Genomic DNA, 17,922 nt, shown 5'->3' on the forward strand with positions numbered 1-17,922 from the left:
CGTTGTCGCGGCTCGCAGCCACCGTCCCGAGTGAGGTGGTGAGATCGTGCTACTTTGCCACGATCCAGTCTCTCCTCACATATGGGATCGAGCTGTGGGGCCGCGCGGCTGACTGGCACAGGGTATTCGTCATGCAGAAAAGAGCAGTGCGTGCTATAGCCCGAGTACGATGCGATGAGTCGGCACGTGACCATTTCATCGCGCTCAATCTGCTGACGGTACCCTCCTTGTACATACTGCAGGTAGCCTTGTTTGTCAGGAAAAATCTGCAGTTGTACAAGCAAAGCCAAAGAGCCAGACGCGCGGGGCAGCTGCTCGCCGTCCGGCACCGGCTGGCGAGGTGCGCGCAGTCCGTGCACGTGTGTGGCCCGGAGGTGTACAACGCTTTACCTACTGAGATCAAGGATGCGCCGTCACTAGGGTTTCTGCTCGAGAATTCTCGAGCTCGAGAAGATTCGAGAAATTCGGCTCGGTTCGAGACGAGAAAAAAATCTGAAGACTCGAGAATTTCTCGAGCCTTGAGATAAAAATTACTTTAAGAATATTCAATTCGAATTTTCCTGCGCCGCTTAACATACACGCATACCATGCGCGTGTATTATGATTTATTATGTTTCATCTCCATTTAAGCTAGTGCTGTACTGATAATACCAAAGAATGATTAAAAGATAACGTAGTAATAGTTACGTACTGTTTCTTAGTTCAGGTGGACCAAAAGAAGTCGTCCGATGTTGATTGGCTCTAATTTTTTTTAAATGATTTAAACTGTTATTCTGTTTTTTGATAATGCTTTTGAACCTTTACTGTGCTACCACAAAAAACTTTAAACACTGTTTAACAAGTGTTTAAAACGAAATTTGACAGATTTTGTAGGCGTTTGACAGCGCTAAACATCCGTTAAACACTGTCTAAGTTTTTGTGGTAACACCCTTACAATTTTATTGGTAAAGTCGAGAAGATGATATCGGCCAAATGGGCGCCTTCACAATTGATTGCCATACGAACTCGTTTTATGGCATTTCTCATCACTTCAGCGAAAACTTCGGGCAAGAGATTCTCGCACTCGTGTCGCATGTTGTCCTTAAGGGCTTCCAGAGACAGGAGCTTATTCACATAAACACAAGACTTCAAAAACCCCCTGAAAAAGTGTCTGAAACCGTAAAATCGGGCGATATTACTGGAAAAAATTGCAGATAAAACGAAAAAAAAGGCGACCCGAAAACCGAATAAAACCGGGAGTATATCACTCTACGGCCTCTGAACTTGTAGTCTGCATTTGTCTAGTCCACCAATATCAAAAATGATTTGAAATTGGTGGCCATTTGCACAAATGAGAGCAACTTCTAATAGGGTGATTACTTTTGGCCTACCTTTTACTAGTAATTAGTAGCTAGCTAGACAGCTAATTATGAGTATTAGTAGAGTATTTTCTTTTTTGTTACGTTAACAAAGTAAAAAAAAGGAGATTTTGTGTTTTTTTTTTAAATTAAGGCTTTTTTCTAAAGGTCTTATTAGAAAGGCTCGAGACTCGAGAAGACTCGAGAATTTGGGCTCGAGAATTCTCGAAGCTCGAGAACGAAAACAGGTCGAGAAATCAGAAACCCTAGCCGTCACTGCCAGCTTTTAAACAATGTCTAAAAAGGTGGCTTGTCCAGCACGCCTTCTACACTGTGGGTGAATTCATTAGCAGGAAGACTTAAATTATATTTGATTTTTTGTATTCTTTACTTATAACTACTGACATGTATATTCTTTTTAAATTTTTTATTCTTGACATTTTATTATTGTATAATTTACCATTGACTATCTATTATATTATTTATCTTGACATTTTATTATTGTATAATTTACCATTGACTATCTATTAGTATTTGAATTTTTGTACTACTACGTACATTTAAATGTTATTTTAGTATTTAATTTTAGTTTAGGTATGACTTAATTTTTTATATTATTATTATTTTATTTATTTTTTCCCTGACATGTAATGAATATTATGAATAATAAATACAATACAATACAACTTTGCTTTACCTTTCAGAACTACTTAAATGTTTTTGCCAACCGTACAAAGAAAGATGGTCGGAAGATGCCAATTTCGATTGTGTACCAGTAATAACTCAAGAGCTCTCTTATTAAAAAGTATGGCATTGCTCTGGTAATGCATTCGCCTAAGCATCTGTGCTTCCTGATTCAGAAACCTTACGTTTCATGACTACGGACTTACATCTGTACGGAATTATTATATATGTATGTATCTCCTCTCTTTCTTATTTACGGAGCAGTAAAGGACAGAAAATGTATTGAAGTACGTGGTTAGCTGAATCAAGAAGGTATATGGAGAAAGACTTTTTGCATAGGAACGTTTATGAGTAAGAAGTAATTTCGTACTAGGAAAATAGGTATGTACAGTCAGCTGCATTAGTAGCTGTAGGCTTTTGTACCTTGTCAAACTCACAAACTGCCTATTAAACATTGACAGTTTGACAAGGTTTTGTACTTAGATTTGCTGTTTCTTTTATTGAACGCTGTTGCAAATAATGTGTTGCTTTTGATCGTCAGAGTCTGACGTTGGTTTTTATTGATAGATAATATTAATTGATTGCTTCGAACTGTTATTTTATTGCTATTAGACAACATCCATCACTCGTAACTTTTAGTATCGTGTTATAGGCCGACAGATTGCCCGGTAGGTAGGTAAAATTCCCTACTACTAGATGTACGGTCAGCTGCATAAGTAGCTATACACTTCTGTACCTTGTCAAACTGACGAACCGTCAATGTGTCAATGACTTGATAGGCGATTTCAAAACAAATTTGCACACACTAAATACTTAAACGATACCTATCTAAACAGTATTCAATAATTATGTTGATGCATCTAAAGTTTCTAAACCATACCAACGAGATTATATATCTATTATCATTAAAAAGCTTACTACGATTTTTCCGTAATAGTAACAAACCAATATCGTGATAAGCCATAACACTATAACACTTATCGAGTTATGAATTATGAAACGGCCCGTTAAAAGCTGTATTTACAATAATAATTATGAAACGATTTTATTCTGTTTACGTTACGTTTTTTAGTTCCCGTTTAGCGTTACATAACTGGCAACCAGAGTCCAAGATGAAAGTCTAAATATGTAGGAAATAGGTATGAGGAAGTTAAATAGTTTTATGGTGACCATAAAGTTGAAGAAATACGTGTCAAAGATATAACTGTTAGCGTCGGGTGACGCCAAAAATGGCGTCGGTATATTTGGAGGTGTTGTCTGGATTCGTGTTTGCATAGTGCAGAATACATAATAGTGTGAGAATACAGTTATTTTGATTTTCGCCTCGATGCGCTTTTAATACAGGATTCTTTTTGTTCAACGAAGGACCTGCAAGCAGGTTAGTATTTGACACCCTGTAGAAAGTAGATAGTTAGATACAAAATCCATGAAAATCATGTGACCCAGCACTAAATAAAATAAAAGTCTGTTATGACATTGTAGTTTCCATAGGAAACCAGTGAACCTCAAGGGAAAAGCTAGTGCACCATATATCTTATCGTATACTCCAAAATATAATAAAGGATTTTAAACTAGTAATGAATTAAAATACTAATAATTAAATCAAGAATGCCACTTTCGCCGTAATCAAAAGCAGAACTACCATCATTGGCAAAGCTCATAGCACAGCAGCACCATAAACCATAACATATTTTATAGGGAAATTATTCCACATTCCTCCTTTGTGCAGCACAGACTCGCTCCAATGACATTTTATTCGGAAATATAATTCGGTCGACTGCATACTAAATGTTAGGGATATAATTAAAACTACGACCCACACTGCAACTCAAAACACACTTCAAATATCCACCTTAAATACAGTTGTATTACAGACTATTCTGACAAAAGCGTTGAACTGCCGAAATCCCAACGGGGTGTGTCCGGAAATAACTCGTATGTCCAGCTATTTGGGTCGAGAGTCCAATGGCAGTTTTATTGTGAGCTGACTGAAGGTTTCAGTGCAGTTCAGTGACCCTGGATGCGTCCAGTGTGAGGTGTGGACACTTTTACAGAACCCGTATTGATAAGTTCGTCGAGATAGTAGGTTCTGGTAAACTATTTACATTAACAGTATGTTTAGGGAGTTGATTATTGTGTTTTAGACATTTCAGTTTTGTAGGTATGATAAATAATACCTCAAATTTAAGCTGGTAAATGCGGTTAACTATATACATCATTCAGTTTTTCCTATAATTATTCACAAATTTTGTATCGAGCAGAAATCAATTAATTTGAGTTACGCAATCGGAAGAAACAGCTTATCCAATACATCGATCCGAATGGTGAAAGATACTATGGTCCCTCATTATTAGATATAAAGATATTAATGAAGATTAAAAAAAAACCTCAAGACTTCAACGGCTGTGTTTTAGTTCCGCTTTTAAAAAAACATACTTAAAAATATTTTAACAAGAGCTCTTTATAAAACCCGAGCTTCTGTAAACAAAGGCGACCTTTGACATCATCAAAATCTGAAGCACTCTTTAGGGAGAACCCAAAATGGTTGGGCACAGAAATAGACACGTGTTTAACACGCTCCCTTGAATAATACCAGCTTTGAGGCAATTACAGAAGTCATTTGTCTGTTAAACCAAATTTACTACTTGCAGTGATGTTTAGTTCCGTTTTAGACGGGAAAGGAAATAAGGGAGGTATGCCAAATTGTATATGTATAGGGAATATACCGGTGAATATATTCACCATCACCATCATCAGCCATCTATCGCAAAGTATGGCGTCCTGATAATAATATCAGATTAAAAACCTACTCCTGTGCTGCTTAGAAACACTAGAAAACATTCCAAAACGGCTTGTTTTATCCTTCTGGTAACTGGATTACTATAAGGAATATCACTAAATACTCGAATACCCTAAGTGTGGTTAAATAAATACCAACATCCCCATAGATATTAAATGGCGACAGAACCGAACAGTTAACAGTTATAAACTCATCAAGGACGTACAAAGTATTCGTGTAATTTGTCGACGAAAAATAAGAAAAGTTATTCGAGGGCGCCAACAAACCTTCACTCACGGGAAAAGTATTCGATGGGCCGTATTTATAGACGTCGTATTGTCAACCGAACAGTGGTCTCCACTGGTAGTGGTATGCGAAGCGCCTGTGACGTCATCAGTTGAGTATGCGGCCTATTTGGTCACACTTTTTACAGAATCTGCTGACGCCATTTATAAATGTTTCAGCGCTTTGTATTTGAAAGAAAGAAAGAAAGAAAGAAAATAATATTTATTGCCGAAACATTTGCAAACATGCGGAAAGAAACACTAGTACTAATCCTATTTCTAAACATAATTATTCCTATAAATACAGACTTACGGCAAAAGGTGCCATGCTCAGCATTTGCTGCCGTAAACAGATGTTTTGTGACAGCGCTGTTTTTCAGCACGTCCCTGGGTGTTGTGTTAACTAAATAAATAGAACATTATAATAATATGTGAGTGCTGTGTGTCAGTGTGAATGTATGTATGTATGCGTGTGTGTTGTGAGAATGTGTGCTTTGGTATGATTATATGTAATAATATATTATATTATGCAGACTTATTTTTATGTTTATGCTTGTAAATTTCTTTAGTCGCAGATAATTGTTTTTCTAATAATATTTTTTTCAATTTTATTTTAAAAGATAGATAGGACATAAATTCATGTAATGGTGGTGGTAAATCATTCCAAATTTTTGACGCTGCATATTTGAAACTTCCTTTAAAGTTAGCTGTTTTATGTTTAGGAATCTCCATTCTACGTGATAGTTTGCTTCTGGTGAAGATATTATGTGTATTTCCCAGCCATTAAGGGAAAGCAATTTCGCTCTACTATAACTGAGAATAATGCTAGAATTGCTAGAACATTATCCTTTCAACAAAAAAAAGCCTAACACATTCGATAAAATTACACAGGCAGACCTATCGTAATACGCAAAACAAACCTATAACACCTCCCTCCAATCCCCCGATTTCCGGTCAATCGTTACAAAAACAGCCGCAGACTTCTCGAAACTGCCTACTTATCGCTGCCCAAATATCATGAAACAGTAAACCTGTAACTTGTAATGGCTCGTACAGATTTATGTGATCGGTTCCCACAACGCGTCGTCCGCCGGCCATTCGTCAGATGCAGGACTGCAGCTAACATACAGTTCTAGGAACACGGCTATGCTATGCTAGTTTAACTATTGAATGGTCTTGTGTAAATATTATTAATGAGCTGGCAGTTTACAGGTTCGACGACGGATAAGTTATTCGTTTTCTTTACCCACAGACTCACACATCCCAGATCAGAGAGCTAACCAGCAACAAAGACACCTAGCGCGAAGCCTTGGGCAGGAAGCCGGTAGTGGCGGATGAGAAGAAGTATAACAGAGGTTATGACGCCTATTTACAGCTGTGAATGATGTTAATGTGACGCGCTGATTCGTGAAAGATGCCTGCGACATATAACTAATCTGGCTAATCCTTTCACCGTAAGAAGATCCGAGATCCTCAGTCCTCGAGTATAAGGGTACGTTCAGATGACAAGCGCTTAACGCGCGTTTTGATAACGCACGTTTACAACTACGTACATTTTATTCAGGCTGTACACATGCTAACGCGCGTTTTACGGAATAAAATGTATGTAGATAGTTGTAAACGCGCGTTGAGCCCTAGTCATCTGAACCAGGCCTAATCTAGAATAGTGACGCTAGAGGGAGACAACAACACTGACCTCCTTGTCCCTCGCCCTGTCCCCGTGTATCTTGTCTCTCAGCGCCACCAGCTCCAGCGGCCAGCTCGACAGCTCCGCGTCAGGGTCTGACAGCAGCACCTGCCAATAGGGAGCACTGTTAGTAAACTGGAGTATGTAGTATAAATAAAGTTTAGCCCTAGATGACCATGCCATAGGTGTAGCAACCCTCAAAGAATATAAAAATCCTTTTGATACTGAACCAGATTTATATGAAAGTGTAGGACCGACAAAACCAGCCCAAGTTGGCATTGATCTAAGGTCTAAGGGGTATGAGCGCATAAAAGAAGCGGGGCAGATAGGTATAGGTATTATAATACCGATCATGTATAACGTAGTGTGTTTTTCCTCTGTGGTATGATGTTGAAGATAAAGTGGATCCGTAAGGTACCTACGGCCTGTCGATAATGAAAATACCCTAAGTTGGTGAGTACTGAGTAGCCTACAAAGGTGCCTACAACATAAGCATTCAAGCTCTGCTCTTTAACCATGACAGTAATGAGTAAAACAGTAATAATTATTATGCTAATTAAAAATAACTACAATCAGTAAACAATTATTTACATACGCACAATTTATCATGTCATATAATGTCCTTAACCTTTCTTCCGGATTCACTACACATTGCCACCAAATTCAATATTTTATAGTAAGATAACACTCGCAACATAAAACATGTGATATAATAAATAAAACAATAATTACATTAGGCACAATGCTTTCTCTGACATTCGAATAACTCCATATTATTATCAACTACCCACATGCTTATCTGAAGAGAGTGTTTTGATTTTCATTCACGAGAGCGTGGATGAGCTAAGGTTAAATAAAGAACTAATTATACTGATTGACTGTATCTTAATACATTAAAAGTTTAAAAAATACTTAAAATGCGACTTGTATATAAACACCGTAACATATCAGGAAATCATCAATAATATAATAATATCTTTATTAAGTAAAAACACATTACACAGTTACTAATAACTAAACTATACTAAGGCTAAAGTAGATGTCTCATAAAAGTTATTGTTTAGCCTCCACTGCCGAACTAGGTAAAAACCTGTATTTCAGCAAGTAGCGCCTCACCCACCAAAAATGACAAAAATAGCCATAGACAAAGGCAAAACTAGACTCGCTAAGTCTGTTTATGTAACTTAAAAAAGTATATAACAGTTACTTATAACTAACATAAAAAAGTAAGAAATTACAGAATTTATTAATTTATAATAAAAAAATAATTTAGAGAATTTTGAGAATGTGCTTTCTTGTCTTAGTTGTGTTATAAATTCACAGAAAATGAGAGTAAGATTAATGTAAGATATCATATATATTTTGATTATTACTTTTATCAGTGTCCGTGTGCAAGAACAACCAGCTAATTAAGTAGGTATAATAATTGTAATTTAAAAGGATCAAAATGTAGGTTAGTGCATTCAACAGTTAAAAACCATACCACAAAACATAGCTAAATTACTTCAGAATCTTTAAAAGATCCTCAGTTTCATCGTATGAAAGCGTTAGAAGCCATTTCGTAACAACCTTTTTTAATGAAATTTTATTTAAGCTGTATATGGAAATTAACTTATTAACTTTATTATATAAATATGGGCCGAGAAAAATAAAAAATCTTTGGATGAAGGAAGTGTTGGACTGTTTAGGTAGTACGCTGACAGCATGCTTTCTTCTCTTGTTTAGAATATCAGGGTCGAAAATCAGATTACTGTGCTGTCTTAGCAGTATGTTAAGCACAAATAATTGACGAACAGTGAGCACTTCGCAGGACCGATACAACAGAGTTGTAGGAAAGAGATATGGCCGAAAGGTGGCCACTTTTAAAATCATACGCTGTGCCACCTCAACCGCCTTTATTGCAGTTTTGTGCGCCCCGCCCCATGAAGAAATGCAGTACGTGATAAGAGATTGGCTTAGGGAAAAATAAATTTGTTTCATTCTAATTGGCTCTAAAACATGTCGCAAATTCTTAAAAATATAAATGAGCTTGCGGATTCTTCCACTCAACAGATCAATATGCTTTTTAAAGTTTAAGTTGTGATCAATTATGACACCCAAGTAACGTATTGAGTCAGCTCTTTCCAGTGGCTGGCACGTGCATTCTTCGCCATTAAATTGGCATAAATGGGAGACGATTTTTTTATCAGCAGTTGGTTGGCCGGTTTTAGTAATTGAAAAAGTCAAATACTTGGTCTTGCTTATATTCAGACTCAGGATATTAGCAGTAAGCCATTTATTAACCAAGTTAAATCCATATTTATGCACATTATAGCTTTGACATAAATTACCTATTTACCGATAAACTTATAACACAGTCAATAATAAATGCTGTGATACAATAAAATTATAACTTACTACTAAATCACCCATTTTCTCTGATCAAAGAATCCAGATCATAACAAAAGAAAAAAGTCTCCACTTGCACTTCTAAACATCAAACACACTCCTTCACAAAACACTAGCACAATTCCAGTATCCTATTGGTAGCACAATCTTCAAGCAACTGAGCAAGGAGGATAGTAAACTGACACAGTCTGACCCCTCCACCCTTATCACTAACTGTAAACAAAACAATAGGCCGCGAGTCCAGTAAACAAGTGGAAGAAATCAGCTTTCAAACTCATTTACTAATTAATTTGTTTGTATCCCTTTTTAATTAGAACCTAGTTTTGTTGTGGAAGTACCTTTATTGTGGAAAAAGTGTTGGTTTTATGATTTCGTAGGTGTTTCTGTGTTGTCGTTTATCAATTATCGATTTAGTGGAAATGTCCTCAATGCTGTCTATTGAACTGAGATTCCTAATGAGTTATTATTTTACAGATCACGAAGAATTTGTATTATTTAGTCATGCCTTTTTTTAATAGATAATAATTAAATGTAATAAAAACATTTCTGCATTGGTAATTTGTTGAAAGAAAACATTAAAAAATATAAATTTTGGTCTGAGCAATTGAATTATACTACTTTGTCGTTTGTTTGTATATCGTTAAAGTTTAAATATGGTACCTACATGTTTTTTTTTTAATAACATGTGTTTAGGTTGAGGTTGAGTTGAGACATCCACTTAAAAAGTGGGGCAAGTGCGTAAAAAATGTCCCTAAAACACTGGCGACCCGCCAGCGCAGACTCATCAAGTGATTATTGAGCGACGCACAATACCAGAGGAAGAAGTATTTTTTTTTACAGAACTACTCTAAATTGATTCAAGGGTCATACAGACGACCGCGGCTATTAGTGCAGTCGATTGTAATAGGTACTTAATTATATTTATGCTATTTCATCTAAGATTGTCGCTAAGTTGTGGAAAGAAACTCTACGTTAATGGCAACCTTAAACGCACCTATTGCTGTACTTACTTGTTTTAAGCACAGAGAAACAGACATTAATTATATGCCGACATTAGCTTAAAGTTCCTTTAAGCAACTCGGAATATAAGAATTATTTACTTTATATGTAGATCGCTCTGGCTTCGTCAGTGCAAACTCAACCTTATATTATGTCCCTGTCAGTAGCTGTCGTAACTTTAAGGTGCAATACGACAATATCAAGTTGCATCACCAATCACATCTCCTTATCCTGTATCCACAGTACAGAGTTGAGGCATAATGCGTTGACCTAGGGAGCCGCGGAGACTTGGCAGACGCCGTTCACGTGGAAACGCTCAATGACTCATGACAATCTTTCACGCGTCTGGGTAAAGATAAAATTGGAGGGAAAACCTTTTTCTTTCAGCGTGATAAAGCAGTGTCCCGTAAATAGTGGACCAACGCGAAGGGGGTGACTCAGGTGGTCAACCTGAACAACTTTTATTCGATGACCCCCATAGTCATGCCCTTTCCGTTGGTAAGTACCTATTTACGGGACTTCCGGTAATTCTGTATGTATTCAGAATTGATCCATTATTGTCACTATTACGTTTTAAATTTTTAAATTTTACAATAATTTAAAACCATAGTTAATACAATGTTCAACGAAAGTATGATAACGGCTACCTAGGTATAAGAATTAGGGAATTAATTATGATTTTATGTAAGAGATAATACATATTTTAAAATAATAATAAAACCTAATAAATGGGGTTTTTGGTAAGCAATTTTATTAGATAAAGATAAAAAGATAAAAAATCTTTTTTTAATATTAACTACCGAAGAGTGTACAGTACATAATTATTAGAAAAACTTACACGCCGCGCATAACACGGAAGGTGATTACGATCCGGCATCCCTTTCTCACATGTCTATGTCCATTAAACTAAACTTGATCACTCATTATCAACACTAATTCATTAGTAAATCCACCAACTAATCACTTGTAAACTTGTATTTCATAATCTATTCAACACACTTCACACACATATAACGTTTTTGCACACAAAACTCAAAACCACAAACTCTTTTCATTTAAAAAAAAGTTCCGATTCCAAATTTGAAAAGTGTCTCGGGAGTTGATTAGCCGAGACAACCGGCCGGTGTGAACCTTGGTCTATTTCAGGTGGCGTTCAGGAGAGGTGTCGCGGTGTGCTTTCTACCGCCGTTGGCGAGTCGCCAGAAAGAAAACTATAGCTTTTGTTCATAAAATGGTTTTCGAATGCACGTGGAGTGGAAGTTTGTTTACTGGGAAGAATGTGCATCATAAACAATTTTCACGTAGATTTGAAAGCGGATTTTCGACTAGTTATTTTTGTTCAGAAAATAATATTATATTCTAACAATAGATAAGTCAATGATTGTAACCAATTTTTTACAACATCGGTCAAACTTGCGCAACCGATTAGATATATATCTAGAAACACACATGTATACAATTCAAACTTATAAGAACCCCCTATGTAGGTAGCCGTTAAAATTAAAATATGTACTTCAATAAAAATACATAATAGCTAGATTCAGTAATGTACGATCTTCGAGCTACTTTGTGCAATATACATAAACTTACACAGTAACGTTCACAGTGGATTTATGTACACAATTTATGATCGTTTTACAATGGCTCAATATTTACAAAGCAAAACGTTTAAAAGTACGTTACGCAAAGCTTTTACTCACTCTTGTTTTTATAGTGCGGGTAAACATGGGCTTATAATAATAGAAAATCTTATGTTTATGTAAACCTTGCGTTTTGTAATTTGGAGCAGCAAAACAAAGCACCTACCAAAACTAAGATTGGATTTTAGCAGCAATCTCTATGCTAGGTTGGGAGGTGAGTTTGTAGTGCCCTATGGCCTACCTATTTAAGTTATTAAAATACCTACCAATCATACCTAATATCTTTTGCATGCACACCACTATAAGTTGAAGACATTACCAAAACAATGTTATTTATAAGTATTGAACAGTATTACCAACATAATACATATTTATAATGTAGGTAATAAATACGGTTCAATATATTTAGATACGTACGATTACGAACTCAATACGTAATTCGTTTTCACACCGTTCGATAAAGAGCCGCCACCTAGCGGTAAACGGGCGCACTACCGCGCCATACTGATTTGCCTAAATTTTCACCGCTCTAAAGGCTTTGTCAAACAGAGCGCGTTACTAGCGCGCGTCAGAGTGCTAACTTGACGCCGCGCTAGGACGCTAAGATGTGTTGTACTACTATGGTATAATACCCTCAAACAGAGCTCCAGCGCTAGCGTTGCGTTGCGTGCTAAGGTAGTAACGCGCTTTGTTTGACAAAGCCTGGCTTAAAATTTCCTGACATCTTACACACACATACACACCTGTATCTGCTCCTGAAGCTGCAGTATGATCTCTTGCTTGACCTCCTCCACGGTCTGCGGGGCCAGCCGCGTCTGTCAGTTATTCACACGGGTTAGTGCATGCAACAGAACAGACCATTAGATGCCTTGTGTAGAGAGGCTTAGAGGTGGGAGTCGGGTGGCGGGTGTAACAATGTCCATACCAACCATGTAAGTATTAACATTGAGAAAAGAGTTGAAAGGTGATGGATCTTTTATGGTGTTGGTATTTACAGTAGAGTAAGTAAGGGTGAACTTGTACTTGTGTAGGTATTTGTTCAGATTCAATGTGAAATTATGTACTTAAAATGATCATAAATTAAATAAGTGTTGTGAAATATTATGTACATAAGACCATTACCAAAGAATTCATTCACAGAGTTATAAGGAAAACCAAAGAAGAACTAAGACTCTTATCAGATTCAAAAATTTACAAAAAACTGTTAGATTTACTGGAAAACACTCGATTAGGAGTTTTAGCAAAAACACTCAACTAAAGCCAAACTTTTGAATTGTATAATGTGATGTCCTCTTCGTCGTATCCGACAACAGCGACTCTTGCTACACTCTGTTATAATAATACGTAACTAAGCAGTGATGAAGTGATGATTGTGACTGATTTACTTATCCATGTGTACCCAAAACCCAGTGACAGAATTCGCTATCACCAATGGAAAGTCTCTTTTAGACACAAATATTGCCCCAAAAGATTCATTATTAACATTTGGCTTACTGCCTATTATTAGGTTACAATAGCAACATTCAACACAAAGTGTGGCTTTAGCTTCTTAATTTCTAGAACATTCACTCCTCCACTCCATTTACCTTCTCCAGCTCCAGGTCTATATCCTGCTGGTAGACGGGCATGCTGGAGTCAGGCTGCTCCGTGGACTGGAGGTGCGCCTTCAACTGCACTATCTGTGTGCAGAGGGGTGAATGTTAGGTTATAGGAAGAGTGTTGATGCATCTATGTTTGAGAGACCTAAGGATGGCTATTAATATCTACATACATATGCTCACGCCTGTAATCCCCGAGGGGGTAGTCAGAGGAGTCACCCGCTTTTCGCTGTACATTTGTACTAATGTGATAAGTCGTTAGCCGTATCGCCATTTTTCAACGAGTACAATATACTTTGGGACACATCTAGAATCTAGATGTGCAGGATTCCCGTGACACGATGTTTTCCAACACCACAACTTTCCACGGCCTTCCTCATCCAGCCACTCTACTACGAGCTATTTTATAATTATACAAAACATTTAAATAAATAAGTAAACAGAAGACTGTACCTGTTCTTCCAAGGCGCGTACTGTCTCGTCATGCCGGTCCCGGAGCTCCCCCATTGCGGCCGCGTGCTGCGTCCTAAGCTCGTCTAAGTCGGCCTCCTTATGGCGCGCCGGACGCGGGGGCAGCTCCAGTTGGTAGTCCTGGGAAGGATTTAAACGTGATTTTATAAGCTTCTGTTAGTAATGGAGACCATGGATATGGATTTATGAAGGTCGGTTGGCGCGGTGGTTGATGGCTCTGACTTTTGCGCCGAGGGTTCCGGATTCGATCCCCGGCCAGAGCAGTTATGTGTATAAAGACATATATAATTGATAGTTAAATGTTTGTATTGCGTGATATCCCCAACCCGTAGGTATGTCAGTATTGTGAAGTACGTCGAAATTAAGGCCATAACCTTCCAGTCTTGTGGAAGACCCATTTTCTGCAGTGGCAGGCTTTATGTTTGTATACATAATATAATTACGATTAACATAGGCAACAGTGTGATTGTTTGATTAAGCAGTGAGTACTCACATCAGTGAACGACAGCGGCTCAGCGCTGCGCGAGCGCTGCGGCGCGGAGTCGGCCGAGCAGCGGCCGCGGTACACCGAGTCAGAGTAGCTGCAACACAGAACATATTGCCAACAGTTAGACATTATCGTCAGGGACATAGGAAAGGAGCCTCTATGAAAGAATGACTATGAAAAATGATATTTTTCTATGGGAGTGGCTAAGGTGATGACGGAAGGGTGGACAAGAAACGGATGTAGATAAGTGGATACGTGAAAAGCCTTGTTATATGTTGTAAGGACTTGTTAAAGGTACTGGTTTACATTGACAATTTGTCCTGGGTAATTATTAGCAGGCCTATATCCAACATGCCAACTTCGCATTACACTAGAACCATGAGAAGATGATGGTTGACTGAAAGACGCGATTCGTAGATGGCGCCACTGTATAACTTGGCACAAAAAGGGTAAAGGTTAATTTATACTCACGTGCTTTGCGGCCTGAGCAGCATTAGAAAACAAAAAGTAAACATTAGATTTTATACAAATGACACGCCAACCATATGAACATTCATACCAAAAAACCTAACACATATGTACCTCCTTTCCATATCCGAGCATTTCTTCTCAAAGTACGTCCGGAGGTTCTCCATCTCCCTCTCATGTCGGGCCTGCAGCTCCGCGAGGTCAGTGACCCCGCGCCGCCGCCCCACCTCGGCCCCCACCACTTCTAGAACCTTCTCCCGCAACTTGTTCCTCAGGTTCTCCTCAATAAACTCGTCAAACTGGCCAATCGTCGCACTCAGCTTCGTCTCAAACCCTTCATACTCCTCAGAGTCTGACGATTTCGACCGCGAATAGTTCACTGTAACTTCTTCTTGGTCCTTATCCCGTTCACCGATAGAACTCTTCGCTGACGAACCGCTGCTTAAAAACGCTGAGTAATACTTCGTACTATCATCCTTTAACATGCTCTCATATTTCACTAGGTCCGAAAGCTGTGCCTTGATGGTGTCATGTTCTGACTGCGAGTGTTCGCACAGCATGTGCTGTAGGGCTTGCACCTCGTTGGTCAACAGCTGGTTGTCTGTCCGCAGGGTCGCCTGGTCCTCCACAGCTCGCTGTAACGACACCGTCAGGTCTTCTATTAGTTGATCGCGTTGTGTGATGGCTCCCTCCAAGTGCATTAGCTGAAAGGTAAAGCGGTTGTTGAGTGTGGAACGTGAGAGTGTGGGAGAGGGTTGTTTAGGAAGTGAAGATGGTCAATGATAGTGGTTTTTCTAATGATGGTGAGGAGTAGATGAGGTTCAGTGACTTTGATATGAAATTACATTAATGAGGACTGCATTAAGTGTGGAATACATTATTGTTTGGAGGAAATGGTTGGAGTAGCTGAATGATAAATATGCTTACAGATTATTGGCAAAAAACAACATTTTGTTGTAATAATTATTATCTAATAATAAAGTTTTACAAAAGTTTGTTTACTTGTTTACCTCCTTGTTTACTATTTGTTTGGCTATGGCTATTTCATTCAAGAACTCATAGTAAAGTAAATATATTTTTTATGCAACATATTTTTACTCTGTTAACATGCATGTCCCTTGGAATAAGGGATACTTTTTCTGGTAACTTGTATATTTTTTAGCTTTCTGATAAATGACTATATTAAATTTTTGTTTTATAATAACAAAAAAATGCTCTATGCACTGCACAAAATACAACAAAAACTAAAAATAAAAACCAAATAACCAGTCAAGCAATATAATGAAACTCATGCAAAAGTAAAATACTTTGAAATATTATCATAGAATGTGAACCGCAAGTTATAAAAGCTGAAAACTTGGCATGCAAGGGGGGTGAGCAACACCAACAGCACACAGAGTGTGGCGATCAGGCAGAGCAAGCAGACTGCCACGCACATGACCTGCGCAGTGAGGCGTACCTTCGTGTGGTGCTCCTCACAGATGGTCTTGTAGTCTGTCTCCATGGTGTTGAAGTCCCCCGTCTCTTCGCGCACCGGTGTCTCCATTCGCACCGGAGACTTTGGCTGTTCAGGAAGAGAACTATCATCTTCTTTCTCCTTGCTCTCGTCCACCGTCAACTCTTCAACCAACAGATCCTTCTGCTCAAAACTATGCTCTGGCGACTGTACTGGAGTCTTCTCATTGCAGGAGTCTTTTACTGGTTCCTTAGCACTCAATAATTCTGAGAAATTGATACTATCTCCTGCACCCACTAAGAATGGTGACAGCAGATTCTTAAACACTGGTATAGGTTCTGTGTCTTGGTCTATGAAAGTGCTTCCTTCAGGGACTGAACCGAAAATAATCTTTTCAGTCTGAAAAGGGAACCTTGGGATGCCGGAACCTCTGATGTCCAGCTTAATTATTTCCTCTGAGCCTGAGGAGGAGTCTCTGTTTAATGATTCATCCCTCTCAATAGAAGGGTCTCTCTCCAAAGAGTCATTGCTCTGCGGGTTTGACCTGTCTTCATTGAGTGAGTCAATGTATTCACTATTTTTCTCTGAGCCATGTTCACTCAGCTGTAAGGTCAATGAGCTGGACTTGCTGGCCGAGTCTTCCTTTGAAGCTTCAGAGGACTCGGCCAGGCACACGGGGCTCTCTGCACTGATGTGGTGCACATCAGACACTGGGTTCGCATCTGTGGGCCACGAGGCACTGGGGCTTGGGTCGGGGACACTGGGCTGGTCACTGGCAGTGGATTGTGGAATGTTCAAGGAGTTATTTTTGTCCTCATCATGGCATGGAGGCTCATCAGGTACATGTTGAGTGTCATGAGATTTGAGCAAATTGTCTGAGGTAGAGAGTGAGTAATCTAGCTTGGAAGGAATATGTTCAGAGATGGACTCGGGCTCGCTGTCGTCAGGGGGCGCGTCGCGGGGGCTCCCGGGGCCGGCGGGGGGCGCGGGGTCCGCGGGGGACGCGGGGTCGTCGCGGCCGCCGCGGGCGCCGAGGGGCTCGCCACAACCCGCCTCTACGGCGGGAATCGGTTGAGAATGCACCACATCCGGAAGTACGTTCTAAAAATAAATGAAAACAGACAAAAATATTACACGAAAGCTCAATCCTCCGTCCAACAGATATTGTCATATTTTTGAATGAAACATGGGCCCTGCAGTTGTTAAGCCGTAGTAACCAAGCCCTGGCAGGTGGGCTAAATGCTACGGGTGTGCATTTCCGTACTATTTTTAACATAGTGACCGATATAAATCAACTACAAATTAGATTCGAGAGTTAAACAAAACGTACCTTTACATCTGATGAAGACGGTAGAGTATTGTGTTGATCATCCATAATCTTGCTAGAAATGCATAATCGTTCCTATTTTTGTTACGAAATATTCACAAATTCGGTTGCCAAGGCGATGTTTTTCTAGTTCAAACAAAAGTCAAGTCAAGTCAAAAATTATAACAACGAACGACAACGACAAACGCACTTTCGCAGGTTTTTTTGACAACCAGCTGACAGTTTTGTTTGTGGTCAACGTTCCATTTATCGCACAAAGCGTTACCACCATGCTGTTATTATTTTGAGTTTTCATTTTTTATAATGTAGGTATATTA

General features: G+C 38.7%; 1 protein-coding gene across 1 annotated transcript in view; it reads right to left on the reverse strand.

Moving 5' to 3' along the window:
* The window catches only part of LOC125488501 (pericentrin-like), a 65,679-nt gene extending 47,875 nt beyond the window's left edge, over positions 1-17,804 (reverse strand). Inside the window, exons 1-9 of the mRNA XM_048625472.1 lie at positions 17,609-17,804; positions 16,282-17,379; positions 14,937-15,526; positions 14,826-14,837; positions 14,361-14,448; positions 13,850-13,987; positions 13,385-13,477; positions 12,542-12,613; positions 6,781-6,879 (exon numbers count right to left, since the gene is read on the reverse strand). Of these exons, the coding sequence (XP_048481429.1) occupies positions 6,781-6,879; positions 12,542-12,613; positions 13,385-13,477; positions 13,850-13,987; positions 14,361-14,448; positions 14,826-14,837; positions 14,937-15,526; positions 16,282-17,379; positions 17,609-17,653 (2,235 nt within the window). The 5' untranslated portion in view covers positions 17,654-17,804. The remainder of the gene's footprint in view (positions 1-6,780; positions 6,880-12,541; positions 12,614-13,384; positions 13,478-13,849; positions 13,988-14,360; positions 14,449-14,825; positions 14,838-14,936; positions 15,527-16,281; positions 17,380-17,608) is intronic.
* Between the last annotated feature and the right edge of the window lie 118 nt (positions 17,805-17,922).

This window comes from Plutella xylostella, chromosome 3, assembly GCF_932276165.1.
Source record: "Plutella xylostella chromosome 3, ilPluXylo3.1, whole genome shotgun sequence".
Taxonomy (NCBI): Eukaryota; Metazoa; Arthropoda; class Insecta; order Lepidoptera; family Plutellidae; genus Plutella; species Plutella xylostella.